This window comes from Phocoena phocoena, chromosome 12 (assembly GCF_963924675.1).
Source record: "Phocoena phocoena chromosome 12, mPhoPho1.1, whole genome shotgun sequence".
Lineage (NCBI taxonomy): Eukaryota > Metazoa > Chordata > Mammalia > Artiodactyla > Phocoenidae > Phocoena > Phocoena phocoena.
The window spans coordinates 66,523,245-66,538,940 of record NC_089230.1 but is presented as its reverse complement, the minus strand read 5'-3'; the positions used below and the strand labels follow the sequence as shown (position 1 = coordinate 66,538,940).

At 46.2% G+C, this 15,696-nt stretch overlaps 1 protein-coding gene across 1 annotated transcript in view; it reads right to left on the bottom strand.

Annotated features, from left to right (window-relative positions):
* BACH2 (BTB domain and CNC homolog 2) overlaps positions 1 to 15,696 on the bottom strand; it is an 83,553-nt gene that overhangs the window by 4,217 nt on the left and 63,640 nt on the right. The window contains exons 2-3 of the mRNA XM_065889028.1: positions 13,595 to 15,187; positions 1,655 to 1,861 (exon numbers count right to left, since the gene is read on the bottom strand). Of these exons, the coding sequence (XP_065745100.1) occupies positions 1,655 to 1,861; positions 13,595 to 15,187 (1,800 nt within the window). The remainder of the gene's footprint in view (positions 1 to 1,654; positions 1,862 to 13,594; positions 15,188 to 15,696) is intronic.

The following is a 15,696-nucleotide window of genomic DNA, read 5'->3' as shown; positions in this document are numbered from 1 at the left end:
AGGGGCTTTTTGGAGAGGTGAAAGTAAACTGACTCTTAAGGAACAAAGGATGTAGTCAGAGAAAAAAAACAGTCGAGGACTGTCCGAGGTAGAGGAGAAATAGCAGAGGCATGAGCACAGAGGTAGAAACAGCAGGAGATGGGGCTGAGGGGAAGTGCATCCAGTTTGATTTTATTGGGGGTCCAGTTCCAAGAAGGGAGAGGAGGGTGATGCTGGAGGGTAGATCGAATCACAGAGAACACAGTGCATCTTGCTAAGGAGCTTGGCCTTTATTTTGTAGGTGATGGCAGCCGCTGAACATGGGCACATTTCCCCTGCTTGGTTGGTGTTAATTAAATTAAGAGAGAGAAAAAAAAAAAGACCCCGAGGTCCAGGACTATCTTGATAACAGGTAACATTTACTTCGGCTTCTCAAATGTCTTATTTTGCTCTTAGGTTCCCGTTAGGACAACGGCTTACCAGGAGGCAAAGGACCGCCACGTATAGCCTGAGGACCCAAGCTTAGATCATGACCACAGTCCGTGGGCTCCCTCTTCTTCAGCCTGACACAGACAGGGCACGTGGGATGAGTTTCCAGGATTTGGCCGGCAGAAAGGCTGAGCTGAATGAAGTTGGTGTTAATTGCCTTCAAGGGTACAGTCAGGAGCCAGAGGCCACCTGGATTTACTTCCTGCAGCTTAAGGTTGCTTATCAAGGAGAAGGGAGTGCAGAGCTCTGAGTGAGGGGGAGGCGTGAGAGATGGGAGATTATTCCCCGAGACAAAATACTCTCAGGCACAGGGAGGAGGTGACAGCCACTTTGAGGCAGAATTCAGGACCCTGGGGCTGTGAAGGGCTTCAAGAGATCACGTGGCTGAGCGACCCCTGGTGGTAGGCTGGTGTCCTGCTTCTAACCTACACTCCTCCATGTCCATGGGAGGTGGGAGAAAGCAGTGCAAATAAGATTTGGAATCAGGCAGCTGGGTCTGCATTCAAGCTCTGCCACATAGTGGGGAGTTACCTAACCTCTCTGCACTCTGGCTTCCTCCTTTGTAAATGGAGATAAAGTAGAACCTAAATCATAGGGTTGATGTGAGGATTACATGTGATCACCTACAGAAAGAGATTAGAATAATATCTGGTCCACATATGCATGCAGTAAATGTTAGCTCTCAGCACATGTTGAATGGAAAATAAAAAAGAAGCACCTCTAGGGGAGGGGAGGAATGGGAGTTTGGGATTAGCAGAGGCAAACTATTATATATAGAATGGATAAACAACAAGGTCCTACTGTAGAGCACAGGGAACTATATTCAATATGCCGTGACAAACCATAATGGAAAAGAATATGAAAAAGAGTATATATATATGTATAACTGAGTCACTTTGCTGTACAGAGAAATTAACACAACACTGTAAATCAACTATACGTCAATACATTTAAAAAAATATACGAATGGCTAAAAGATATAAAATACTGACAAACAATCACACACCTGCACAGACACACGCATTACAGATATAAAGCTATTATTTTTGTTGAGAACTCGTTTAAAAATCAACTCGAACTTCCCTGAACGGTGGCCTTCTCTCTACCTCTCTGGCCTTCGCTACTGTAACTTTGCATCAGCCCCGGTCACTCCAGGTTGCTGACAGCAAAGGGCGGGTCAACTCACCAGTTTGCGGATTTCACATTCTAAGTTCTGAATACAGTCCAGCTTCCTCTTGCGGCAGCGCTGGGCCGCGATGCGGTTCTTGCTGCGCCGGCGGACGTCGTGAATGAACTCTAACTGCTCTGAGGTTAGCTTGTGCATCTTAATCATCATCTGGAAATCATTCCTTGGGAGATCTGTGATTTGATCTACAGGAAAGGGAAGTTTGACCTGGAACCAAGAATAACAGAACATGATTATGGCAGCTGGATTTTTGTTTTCATTCTGGCAGGTGGAACATCAAAAATTGGAAAAACCTCCTTTTTACAATGACCAACTACTCTGAAAACGACTGAAGCAGGCAGTGATTATTCTTTCCTGTTTCAAAAATAAATAAGATGTAATATTCGGATAATCAAACAGAATGTAAGTACACACTTTATAATGTGGTTGTTATTCCTGAGATCTTTGAAGCAAACAGCATGGAAAATATTGGAAAATGTATACATTGCCATTGCTACAGCACTTGTGTAAGAAGGGCTCTATAGTTAGTTGAAACCTACTCCCATTGAGTCTCAACTCAGTAAAATGACAATTTGTAGACAGACATCAACTGAAGAATCATCTAAAACACTTGAATGAAGAGAGCACTGCACACCTTGAAGATGCTGGAAAGATGAAACAGTCAGTGTAATCTGTAGTTACAACAGCATAAGGGAGACATAGGGAAAGAACCTGGAGGGGCTATACCAGTATGATCTAGGAGTTAGAACTGGGCTTTAGTCCTTCCTGCCAGACGTGAGACTGCAGGCTGGTTACTTTACTTCTCTGAGCCTCAATTTCCTCATCTGCAAAACTGGGGCATGCTTTTTAGTTGCACGGTGCTATACACCCATTAGGGACTTTGTATTTTTGGAAAATACAATGGCCAACCCTTCTCACATTTTCTTTTACAACGTGATGTTGACCTTCCTCAGTCAAGAGGTGGGATGCGTGTTCCTGCCTCTTGACCCATACAATGCAGCGGGAGTAATGGTGTGTAACTTCTGAAGCTATATCATAAAAGCTGTGCAGCCTCCCCTTAGGCCTCTTAGATTGTGGTCTCTGGAGGATACCAGCTGCTGAGCCTCAAGGACACTCAAGCAGCCCTGTGGAGAGCCCCATGTGGAGAAGAACTGAGGCCTCCAGCCAACAACCAGCATCACCTCACCAGTCACATGAATGAGCCACCTTGGACATGGATCCTCTGGGCCCAGGCAAACCTTCAGGGATTGGCCCCAGACAACATCTGACTTCAACCCCATGAGATATTCTGAGCCAGGAGTGCTCAGATGGGCCACTCCTGAATTCCAGACCCATAGAAACAGTGAGAGATGTTAAATGATTATCATTGTTTGAAGCCACGAAGTTTTGGGGTGATTTGTTATGCAGCAACAGATAACCGATGCAGATACTATCAGAAAGAGTCCTACTTTCAAGCTCTTGACAAATCAAGGCAGGTAAGCATCATCCAAAGAGAGGACACTAGGCTTTTAAGAGATGGATCTATGTTCTCCTTATATTCTGTCACATGCTTCTTTACAACCCTGTGGCAGTTTGAAATCTTTCTTAGGAAAAGAACTGCTGTTCTTGTGGGCTTCCTCAGCACCCACAAGGTAGAGAACACAGGCCTGCACCTTCCATCAGTCTGCCGTCGCCCTCTTCAAGACTACTGACGAGGACTTAGAGACTGAACTTATGGTTACCAGTGGGGAAGGGTGGAGGGGAGGGATAGTTAGGGAGTTTGGGATTGACATATACACTCTGCTCTATTTATATATATATATATTTTTAAAAAGAATTTTATTTACTTTGGCTGCGCCAGGTCTCCTAGTTGCGGCATGCATGTAGGATCTAGTTCCCTGACCAGGGATCGAACCCAGGCCCTCTGCATTGGGAGTGCAGAGCCTTACTCACTGGACCACCAGGGAAATCCCTACATACTGCTATATTTAAAATGGATAACTAACAAGGACCTACTGTATAGCACAGGGAACGCTGATCAATATTCTGTAACAACCTACTTGAGAAAAGAATTTGAAAAAGAATAGATACATGTATATGTATAACTGAATCACTTTGTTGTATACCTGAAACTAACACAACATTGTTAGTTAATCAACTATACTCCAGTATAAAATAAAAAAAGTAAAAAAAAAAGACTCCTGACAAGGCAGAGACTTGAGGGGTCAGTTCTGGTCCTGCTCAGAAGCTTCTGGAAGAGGAAGATTGCATGTTGCTTGGCCAAGAGACAGTGTTTCCCTGCTCGGACGGCTGAACTCCCGCTTACACTAGCGTCTGCTTTAGGTGGACCAGCAGATGGCACTATAAACCTAAACTTCCTTCAGGAGCCAGGCCAGCGCTGTCCAATGCAAACGACGTGAGCTGCGTGTGTGATTTTTACATCTTCTACTAGCCACGTTAAAGGACGTGAAAAGAAACAGGTGAAATTAATTTTAATAATATATTTAATTGAACCCAATGGAGCTAAAATATTTTCAACATGTAATTAACATTAAAAATTATTGAGATACTTCACCTTTTGGGGGGTACTAAATTTTCAAAATCCGAAGTGTATTTTACACTTGGGGGTTCATTACAATTCAGATGAGCCTCGTTTCCAGGGCTCAGTAGCCACCTGTGACGTATGCCTCCTGTACTGGACAGCACAGCTCTAGAAGACGGAACAAGTGGACTCGAGTGAACTTCAGTAACCAGAGAATCAGACTGGCAGGTCTGGGCTTAATTGATCAAAATATTTTGGGGTGAAGAAACCAGGTCCTCGTTACTATTCAGAAGCTGCAGCGTTATGTCTGGGTTGTTCAGGGGAGTGAGAGGGAGATATTTTATCCTAAGCTCAGGCTTTTGCTTTGGTTGCATCAGATGCAGGCAGACATGAGTCTGGATCCTGGCATTTGTGTCTCGTTAATCCCCAGGCACAAAGGCAATCCTACTAAAGATCTGCCTTCCTGCGGCTGGGTGCAATGGCTTAGTCAGGTTACTTCATAGCTCTGAGCCTGTTAGACGTGGCATTTGCTGAAGGATCCCAGTGGGTGCTCTGACTGAACTTCCATAGGGCGAACTCTGTCCCATGACACCTGTCAAATTCTGGCCCAAGAGAGCAGAATCGCAACAGTGCACATGACACCATGCTTGGCTCAGCCCTGCTTTGGCCGCTAATGACGGGCAGTCAGGACAAACAGCTCCTTGTTTATGGACCCGGGAAAGGGCTTTGTCCACAGGCTGTGTTTGCACAGGGCTTATAATGATATGAAAGAATGTTTGATTTCCCTTTTATACCCTTTGGATAACAAACAGACACTCAGATCCTGGATGGTACCTAAATAACACAGAGGTCTGTCTGTTGGGGACACGGATGTTTCCACACCAGACAGGAGGCTTGTTTGCACAGCAGGGGTTACAGCACTTCGGGCTTCGTGGCGTCTCCCCCTCTGCTGACAACAAAGCAATTCTGCTTCTGCTGTACAGTGTGTTTACTTATTTTCAGACAGAATATATACCTATAGTTCAGGCCATAGGGAAAGTCAAAAGGCCTTCTATACCAAGAGCTACTGTATTTTAAATCCACCAGACAGCAAACATAAAACACTACGGAAACAGGACAGAGGTTGACAGGAAAGAGGAAAAATCAACAATGCTAGTTTCAAAGTCCTTGAAGCAAAAGGCCATATAACATTTCAGCAGAGCTGTTGCAACTCAAGCTGCTTTGCAAAGAGGTCAAAGGAAAATCGTCAGCTATACACTTTCTTCCACATGAAGAAAAAAAAAAAAAAAAAGCCCAAACCCCAGCTACGCTTGTTTCTTTCGAAAAGGTGCTGCTACCCTTCTAGCTAGGGAGAACTTACCCCAGCTACCAAAGGGAAGCCCCTGACTGTTCTTGGAAAGGCACAGTGGGAAACTCACCACACCTATTTGTTGATTTCAGGGTAGTAAGTTCCAAGCTGATGGGCATCTTCCCCGGAGATGAACGGCAGCCGCAGACCCATTATGGAGCTGGGAGAACATTCCTTTCCCAGGCTGGCAGGCACCCACGTAGTCCCCAGATGGGCTCAAAAGTCAGCTAATGTGACTTGGCCTTGGACCTTGAGAAGGCTGAGGCCCTCCTGCCTTTCTTCTGGCAAATTCTTAGAACCCAATGATTCCTCCAGGATTTTACTTCTCGGAGGTAGCTTAGTTTTCATTCCCGGGACCCTTGTAAACAGTGAGGTGAGAAGATGGAGAGTCCAGCCAATCACCACCACCACCACTCGGCAATCACACGCGAGTGAGGCTCAGTGTAGAGACACAGAAGGCTGGCCAGGCTGCTTAGAAGGGCAAAGGCCCGAGGGGTCCGGGGTGCCGATGTCTCTCTAGACAGGTGCTTGCCGCCGCTTGGGTTCTCAGTGGAGACTCACTCCGAGAGTCGGGCAGCCTCAGCCTGTCTAATCTGCTCTGTTGCTGTCATCCTGGCCCCAGCACGGTACTCACTCTCCTCTCTCTGGGGCACAGCAGGAGGAACAGGGCAGAAGCTGTTTTCAGCCGGTACCCGTCCTGGCTGGCTCAGTAGTGACCAGAGGAGGGGATCAGACCTCCTGGGAGCTCCCTGAAATGAGTTGTCCCTGCAGTGCCGAGGGGTCTCTGGCCCTAGGGGCTGACAAAAGGTGGGAATATGCTGTGGCATCTGGACAGTGAAAGAAACCTAAGTATTCCTCCTTGGGGGCCCGAGCAGGGGATGCTGCTGGCTGGACCCCAGGTGCTTGTGCTTCTTTCTCACCAGACAGAAATCAGCTGCTCCCTTTCTCTCTCCTGCCAACAACTACCCTGTTGCTGCCGCCAAAACCACATCCCCTCTCTCCCAGTAAAACAAAAATACCATTTAAAAATTGTACGAGAAATATATAACTTCTAGCAGAAAATTCAATTATGAGACAATAGAGGAGAATAAAATTTCTGCACCCAAACAATGACTCTCCTGCTCTGGTGGACTTCCCCGTGATCTTTGTTTCCTCTGTATACTTTTTACAGGGTTGCAATCAGACAGCACAATGGCTACCTCACCTCACCATGCCTCTCAACACACATCTCACTCACCTGGTGTCTTTGGTGTGCTGGATGGGGGCTATTGGTGAAGCAGGACAGAGACGCAGGTGTTGCAGAAAAAGGCGAAAAAAAGCACCTCTTTCCTCTAGAAATCCCAGCGGAAGCTTGGTGGTCAATCTTCTTTCCTATCTCCTTTCTTGGTTTCACTATTAGATGTTGAGTAGAAGCTACAGAAGTTGGATCCCTTAGCAAGTACCCTGAGGACCGGATGGTGCAGTCACCTCTCCAAAGCCTTTAACATTTATGCTCTTACAAGCCCCTCAGATCCCTGTGAGTTGTCTTGGGGACAAAGCAAGATGCCCATTGGGCTGACAATTCTAGTGCTGTTGGAATGGCGACAGCCAGCTCTGTGCCGGGCAGATGCCAGTGACAAAATCTCCCCTGCCAAAGACACACTTCCTGCACAACTGTCCATCTAACCTCTGTTCTTATGATCCAGTTTCTAAAACAAACACAGGACACCTGGAATTTAGCTGTGATGCTGCAATTACCTAGCTATGTGATCTCAGGCAAGTCTTTCCTTCTCTGTCCTGAAGTTCTTTGAGGATCTGGGAGTCAGAGGGAGATAATATCTGCCCTACTTAGCTGAGAGGATTGCTATGAAGAATAAAACTGGATAATAGATGGAGAAAGTGCTTTGAAAAGTTTGAATTGCCTTACGACTATGAAGTATTATTATTATTTTTTAAGGGAGAATTCTTTTTATTTATTTATTTATAATATTTATTTATTTGGTTGCGCTGGCTCCTTAGTTGTGGCATGCAAGTGGGATCTAGTTCCCTGACCAGGGATTGAACCCAGGCCCCCTGCATTGGGAGTGTGGAGTCCTATCCACTGCACCACCAGGGAAGTCCCATTATTAGTAGTAGTAGTACTAGTAGTCGTTGTGGAGTATTAGTATTTCTGTTTATCAGCCCTATCTTTCTTTGTCACATAGTTTCTTCTTTCAGTCATACGATATGCTTTGCAGTTGCAGATGCTAAGAGTCTTTCTAGACAACGTGAAAACATTGTTTTAATTAGAAATATGGCTGACTTCTATGCTGCCCAGCGAGGTTTTCTTTCTAAATATTAAGCAGACCAACTACAGTTACTTGTAAAAAGATGCCTGATTCAACAAACCACAAAAACGACTGTAAACATTTTACATCCAACATATGTCTGGAAGCCAACATTTGGATGGGAGACATAGAGTCAGACACGGCTCTTCTGAAACATTTCTGTGTTTGCTCTGGACATTATTTCTCCCTGCCCCGACACATACACTAACATATACGTGCGCACATCACCCTCATACACTTTCATCCCTCTTGACATGAAGCATGTTAATCAAGCAAGTCCAGGACTTCCCTGGTGGCACAGTGGTTAAGAAACCACCTGCCAATGCAGGGATATACGGGTTCAAGCCCTGGCCTGGGAAGATACCACGTGCCGCGGAGCAACTAAGCCCATGCGCCACAACTACTGAGCCCGTGCACTGCAACAAAAGAGTAGCCCCCGCTCACCACAACTAGAGAAAGCCCACGCGCAGCAACAAAGACCCAACACAGCCAAAAAAATAAAATAAATAAAGCATGTCCAATTAATCAATGCTTTTGACTATGCAAATAAACTGTCTTCCTAGTGCTTCTTTATTAAAATCTACAGTTAATGCTTGTGGTACAAAACTATGTCACTAAGATGCTTACTTCTTGGCAAATGCTCATGACTCTTCTATAATTTTCAAAATTTAAAAACGAACCTGTAAACCACAATGAGATATCACTTTACACCACTAGAACGGCTATAATAAAAAAGATGGACAGTAACAAATGTTGATGAGGATGCAGAGAAATTGGATCCCTCATACATTGCTGGTAGGAATGCAAAATAGTTCAGTTACCTTGGAAAACAGTCTAGTAATTCCTCAGAACGCTAAACATAGAGTTATCATAGGATTTAGCAATTCCACTCCTTGGTATGTAACGAAGAGAACTGAAACACATGTCTACAAGAAACCTGTACACAAATGCTCATAGCAGATAATTGATAATGGCCCCAAAGTGAAAATAACCTAAATGTCCCTCAACTGATGAACGGATCAACAAAACTGGTACATCTACACAGGGGAATATTACTCAGCGATAAAAAGGAGTGAAGAACTGATACATGATAATGTACCTGGTGGGTACATCAAGGGCAAGGAGGAACCTTGAAAACATGCTAAATGAAAGAAGCCACACACAAATGGCCACATATTGTAAGATTCCTTTGAAATGAAATGTCTAGACTAGGCAATCTATAGAGACAGAAGATGGTTTAGTAACGTCATGGGGTAAGGGAAGAGGGCAATGAGAAGTGATTGCTGCTGGATATTATGTTTTTTGGGGGGGTTATGAAAATATTCTGGGATTAGACACTGGTGATGGTCATACAACTTTGTGAATCACTGAAAACCACTGAACTGTTCATTTTAACAGAGTGAATTTTATGGTATATGAATTATATCTCGATTAAGAATCTGTGTGAGAATACAGAATAAAGAATACAGAGTAAAGAATCTGTTTGAATACAGAATTCAAACATTACAGAAATACATAGAAATTAACCTTTCCCTGTATTCCCTCTTGCCAACTTTGCCTCCCATTTTATCTTATTCTCTATACTGCTTTTATTATTTATGTTTCTTTATAAAGTAAACTGGGACCTTGTTATATATACTGTTTATGTTACCTTTTTCGCTTAATATGACCTGTCCATTTTTTCATCATTGGAAGAAAAAAATTCCCAAGTTGGGGACTTCCCTGGCGGTCTAGTGGTTAGGACCTCATGCTTCCACTGCAGAGGGCACGGGTTTGATCCCTGGTTGGGCAACTAAGATCCCGCATGCCGTGCTGTACAGCCAAAAATAAACAAATAAATAAAAATTCCCAAGTTGACTTTTTAAGTAAAACAGCAAACCCAGAAGTCATAAAGAAAAAGATTGATAATTTGATTACATAAAACTTAAATTTTTTTTAAATGGAAAAAGACACTATAAAAAGTAGACAAGGAGAAGATATAGGATTAATATAAGAAAGGATTAATATTCCTATATTAAGGATTAAGGATCCTGTAAATTGACTAAAGTCAAACAACATACCCAAAAAGTGGACAGATGGCAAGTCCAGGAAAGGAAATACAAAATGGCGAATACACACAAGAAAGTTATCAACTTCACGAGAAGTCATGTTTTGCCCATCAGATTGGCAAAAACCAGAAGGACTGGTGACCACTCCTACTGGCAAGAACAGGGGGCAGTGGACACTCACAAGTTGCTGAAGGATATGTGAATTGCTACAACCTTTTGGGAAAGTAGGTAGGTAGTATTTAACAAATGAGTATAACCTTTAACCCATTTATGGGACTCTAACCCACAAAAATAAAAGCACCACATGTTCACAAGAATGTTTATTGCACCAATGTTTGTAAGAGGGAAAAAACTGGAAACCGGAATATCTGTTGATAGGTGATTTATGAGTCAATTGTGATTTATGGGAACCAGGGATATTAAAGAAGCATGTGTCAACCCTACACGATTGACCTAGAGGCACGTACACAGTAGACAGCTATGTGCAAAAAGCAAGTTGCTTAGTAATTACATGGCAAATGGTATTAAAATAAAACCCAAACCCCTGGAGATGCAAATGTGTGTTTGTAGATTGCTGTAGGCACAGAGAAAGCCTGCTAAATTTGGTATGTTAGGGGCTGGGTATGCTGTGATTGATTATTTTTAAAAAGGAACTTTAAAAAGCTGATTGTTGATAAAGGACAATATTGTGCTTATTTAAACTTTCCTCAAAGCTGGGGAATAGTTAGGATGAGAAGTCAACGCTGGTGAGATAGGAGAGTTAAGAGGGTGTAACTAGAAATCAGAATATAAGGTAGGTTAACACTTTTCTTTTGATCTAACATTTTGGGTCTTTACAGAGGAAGAGAGACTGGGAGGAAGGCAGGACCCGTCAGTCTGAAGTACTGAACAGGTGGCTGGCTGGAGGTGGAAACTCTTCTTTTTTGAATTTTATTTATTTTTTGGCCATGCCGCACGGCATGCGGGATCTTAGTTCCCTGACCAGGGATCGAACCCGAGCCCCCTGCAGTGGAAGCGCAGAATCTTAACCACTGGACCGCCAGGGAAGTCCCCTGGAAACTCTTTTTTTTTTTGGTTTCTGGCTCTGGCATCTCTTTGGAGTTCACTTGGAAGAGAAGTCACCTGGAACCTTACACAAGAGCAGATCAGGGAAGAATCAGCCCAGGAGATGTTGACTTCTGGATCAGTTATGATTCACTTTGTGAAGGGTTTGCCTTCAGTGTTATTACTGGAGACCACACTTCCACTGGGTCAAAGAAACTCCCCAAAGCAAAGTATTAACTCAAAGAGGAACAGTCATGCTAAGTCCCTGAGACAGTTCTTGCAAAACCTAATCTCTACTTTAGGAAAACTAAAAGGTCAAATTGGGAAAAAACCTTAGCTTCACTATAACGATCCTACCCAAAATGTACTACCGAGAGGGGCTAAATGTGATTCCCGAAATGACACAGAAATTTGGAAAATGTCTCTTCTTTCGAGACTGTTTAGAAATGCAAAGAACATATCTATTTTTTAAAAGTGAAAATAAAAAATATTTTTGAAGACAGCGGTATTTTTTGAGAGGAGACTAGTCCTGTTCATGACTATTTTATAGGTCGAATGGTTCTTCCTGTTCTTTTTTTTCCCTCCCCGCCCACCCCAACCAGGGATCGAACCTGAGCCCCCTGCAGTGGACGCGCAGAGCCCTAAACACTGGACCGCCAAGAAAGCCCCGATTTTTCCTTTTCATCGATTCATTTAAAACTGAAAAGGTCTAAGGTAGACAAGTGATAAGGCCCGAACACAGGAAAGACACATGTGCTCTTGTTGGCAGCATTTAGTTCCAAGAAGTGACTTTTAAGTTCTCTTTGGGGACATTAGAGAGACAAAAGGAGATTTATCTGAAACTGACAGGTCCTTAAACATATGCAAATGTCATAAACGCACACTCCCTTTAGTTAATGGTGAGGCTCCTCTTAAGGGAGAGATATAAAGAAAACAAAGACTCAAAGGCATTTGTCCTTTTCTGGAGACATCCTTGGCAAGGGAAATCGTTATGCCGATGGACCCAGCGACTGGGCTTCTGCATCAGGGGTGCCTATGAGTAATTTCAGGGAAAAAAGAAAACCTCCTAAATGTTGTGATCAGACAGAAAGAGATGAGTGAGGAAAGAGAACGCACAGCCTTTCACTGTTCTCACGAAATCTCAATCCTCTCAGGTCAGGGACACAGATGTGACGACACAGATGTGAGTGTGGCTCGGGGCACTGAACCCAACCCTCCATCCCAAACCTGAGGGGATACAGTGTATTCAAATAGCAATAGTTTCCCATTCAAATTTCCTTTTTAATGACTTTTAGCTAAATTAAATCCTTTCAGTATGTTTCTTTTTCCATCTTTGCCAGGCAGTAACAGAAGAGCGGGGACCGGGCTAGCCAGAAAACGAGGAAGTGACCACAGGGCACTTCTGTAGTTGGCACGGGAAGTTTTGGAATCTATTTTCAAAACATGCCCGAGCTAAAATCTTCATGTGCTTCTCGCCAACCTCGCAGAGGCTGAATAAACCGCACGTGGCTCTGTGAAAACCCACCTCACCCTGGGTGGCATTTCTGCTGTCTGGTTGGGTTAACATCCCTGCTTCACTAGAGGCTAATAACCAGGGAGTGCAGACGCGGGTGGAGGGCACTGGCATGATGAGGGGCGTGCTTCATTTCCTCCTGTGTTTTTCGGAGAAGCAGCCCTCGGGAGGGACTTCTCACCGGGCTCGCTCTGTCCTGCTCCGGAGGCAGGTCTGAGACACAGGTGGCAGTCTCAGGTTGGTTCCTTGTCGATCAGCAAGACTATGCCAGATCATGACACAGACACCCTCAGATCTTTCCGGGGGCCTCTCATGTTACAGGGGAAGGGGGGACATCTGAGGGCGTCTATTCTTTCTCTCCTTGGCCACGTGAGTCTTCCTCACGATGTGGCTGGCGTTGCTCCTGCTTCCTCTCCCAGCATTGGGAAGACGTAGATGGAGCCTTTGGGAATTTTTACCTAGAAAGTACTTTGCTTTCAGGGTGGACAGAAACCGCTACTCAACCCCACTGTTCCTAAAAATGACTCTCACCATTTGTGGGGAGCTTGGGAAATGACACATTATACAGTTATGAGTGACTGACAAGGGTGCTTCTTCAGTGACACTGGGACTGGGACAGATGATGAGCTGTCCATCCCCTGCATTGAAATGAATGGACAAGGGATGGCTCCAGAGTCCCATCTGACGAGGAAACTTAAAGGTGCTGGGAAAGCACCTGTTTAGTGTGGATCTCTCTAGTTTCAACCAGTCAGTTTTGAAAGCGATTCTATATTTTCCTTCACACTGAAGAGGCCAGGGGCAAGGATGAGGGTGAGGGGTATGGCATCCTTTCAAAGCAGACGGACGGGAAGGGGAGGGGGGCGGGGATCGGAAGCGCCTGCGCACGCTTTCAGGCATTAGACTGACTGTTTTCACTAAGCACTTTGCCTCTGCTTGCTGAGTACTGAAATCTCGATCAAATTTCAAGTGCTTTCTAGGACAAAGTGGTTAATTTGGAATCGCCTGGAAGCCTCCTGCCTCAGCGGATGAGGGAGACAGTCCCTTTACTGTAACCTTTACTCTTGACAAACAAGAACAATCTGGCAGTGGTGGGGGGCAGGGAGAGTCCAGATGAAGGACTGAGGGTGGATCACATACTTGTATTTAGTCGGGTTCCCTACCTCCTGGCCCCTGTCCTGCACAGGACACGACTCACTGTCTGCTTCCGAGAACGATCCGGATTCGTCGCTGGAGTTGGTGCCGTAAGACTGCTCACATTTAATCTGGGGTCGGACTTGGTTGTACATTCCATCTCCCATCAGGCCTGGTTCCTGATGTTCTGTGGCCAGGAATCTGGCTCCCTGGGAACAGGGTGAGGAGGAGAACTCGCAGAGAGGCAGGCTGCAGGGCGAGCCCCCGCTCCCGTCCTCGGCGTACGAGTAGGAGGAACACGAACTCGAAGTCCGAGTCCTGGCCTCCAACGGGGGCGAGCGAGGGCAGACTTTGATTGGCACCGGGCAGCTGGTGTTGGGCCGCATCCTTCCTGGCAAGTGTTCAGCCATCAGCCCACCATGAGGGTAGGCCTGTGAGCTGGGGAGGGACTGGCCAGTCCCCACCCACAGGCCCTTTGGCACCGGCTCGGAGAGGTCTTTGTCCAAACCGCTTACCCCAGAGTACGAGTGCGCCGCGGTGCTCACTTGGTCACAAGCGCTGGAGGAGAAGATCACACTTCTCCGGTCCAGCTCTCCTTCCTGTTTACAGAGCGCCTCCAACCCAGGCCCCTTGAGGGGCGACCCCACTGTGAAGCTGGACGCGTCCTTCTGGCCCATGTGGGGCTGTCCGTAATTCCCCGGGAAAGGGGCGTAGTCACTTTTAAGGTCACCCTGAGTGATCCCCTTGTCAAAAGGGCACGCGGAACTCCTGGCAAAGTGCTGCTGAGAGGTACCGGGCAGGCCGGACAACTCCACACTTTTTGTTAGGCTGAACAGAGACCTTAAGCAGGAGGGGGAGGACGCGCCCCTGGACCTCTCCAGGCAGGCGGCCCCGGCAGGGGGGGCGGGGGCGGGCGCGGGGGCGGGGCGGGGCTGTTTCCGGTCCATTTCCACGTCCCCGGCTCTGTCTCTGACGTCAGGCTCATCTCCAGACAGGCAGAGCGTGATGCTCTCTTCTTCGTTCTCTTCGCTGGGCGGCTCGCTTTTAATCTGCCCCATGGCAAGCCCCGGCTTGAGGCTGTTGCCAGAGTTCTCTTCACCGAATGTGCTTGCAAAACCTGAGGTACTGTGTGATGATGCGTTATAGACATTCTTGGTACATGCAAGCTGGTATTTCTTGTATCTGGGGTACTGCGTTAATGCGTCCTTTGCCGCGCTCTCCTTGGTGTCCGCGGGCACGTCGGACTCCGGCAGCAAAACTTCTTCCTTCTCTGCTACTGGGATGGCAGTGGCCTCAAAGCTGATGGGGTCTGCAAGCATCTGGTCCCTGGGGCAAGCCATCTTGGCCGTCTCCGAATCCATCGTCTCCTCCTCCTCTTCCTCTCCGGCGCTGTTCTCGCGGTCCTCGTGCGGGCGCTGGCACGCACCGTCCTTTCGGCACACAAACAGGCCATCCTCGCTGTTCAGGAGCTGGGTCTGCAGGAAGCTGAAGCAGGAGTCCTCCAGGTTGTGCATGCGCAGGAACTCGGCACAGCGGATGACCTCGCGGATGTTTTCTCTGCTGAGTAACAGCTTGGCGGTGTAGGCGAACTGCAACAGCGGCCCGAACCCCCTGGCCGTGACCTGCAAAACAAACAGGGGAATTGCCGACCGTTACCATCAGCACTGCTATTGTCCCGAATCCCTCAGCTGAAGCAAGATAACCAGACAGCGCTAATGTCCCAGGATAAAGACTGCAAAGGAGCAATTAATCTCGTCCTGGGTCAGCAGTGATTCTGCTTCCAGTAATTAGGGCCTGTCTCGTGCACGCCAGTGCTCTACTCATCACGACACACAGAGTTGAAAATCATCTGGGTCAAGTGGCTAAACAAGATGACAGTGGGTTCAGTGTTTACACTAATGAAATATCCTGGCAAAAATGCACGGTAACAATGGGAAGCCTATTAATTTCCCTCCCCATCCGTCCTGTTGAGAGCCACTGTACGTCAGGAGTGCTGTGATACTTCTCACAGCTCACTCGAGCCAAAGAAAGCATTATAGTTTTCTCGTCAACTGCAGAACTAGCAATATGGCCCTGTTAGAAACCGGAAAGTCCACGGGGTTTTGAAAATCGTTTTTCCCTCACAAAGTTA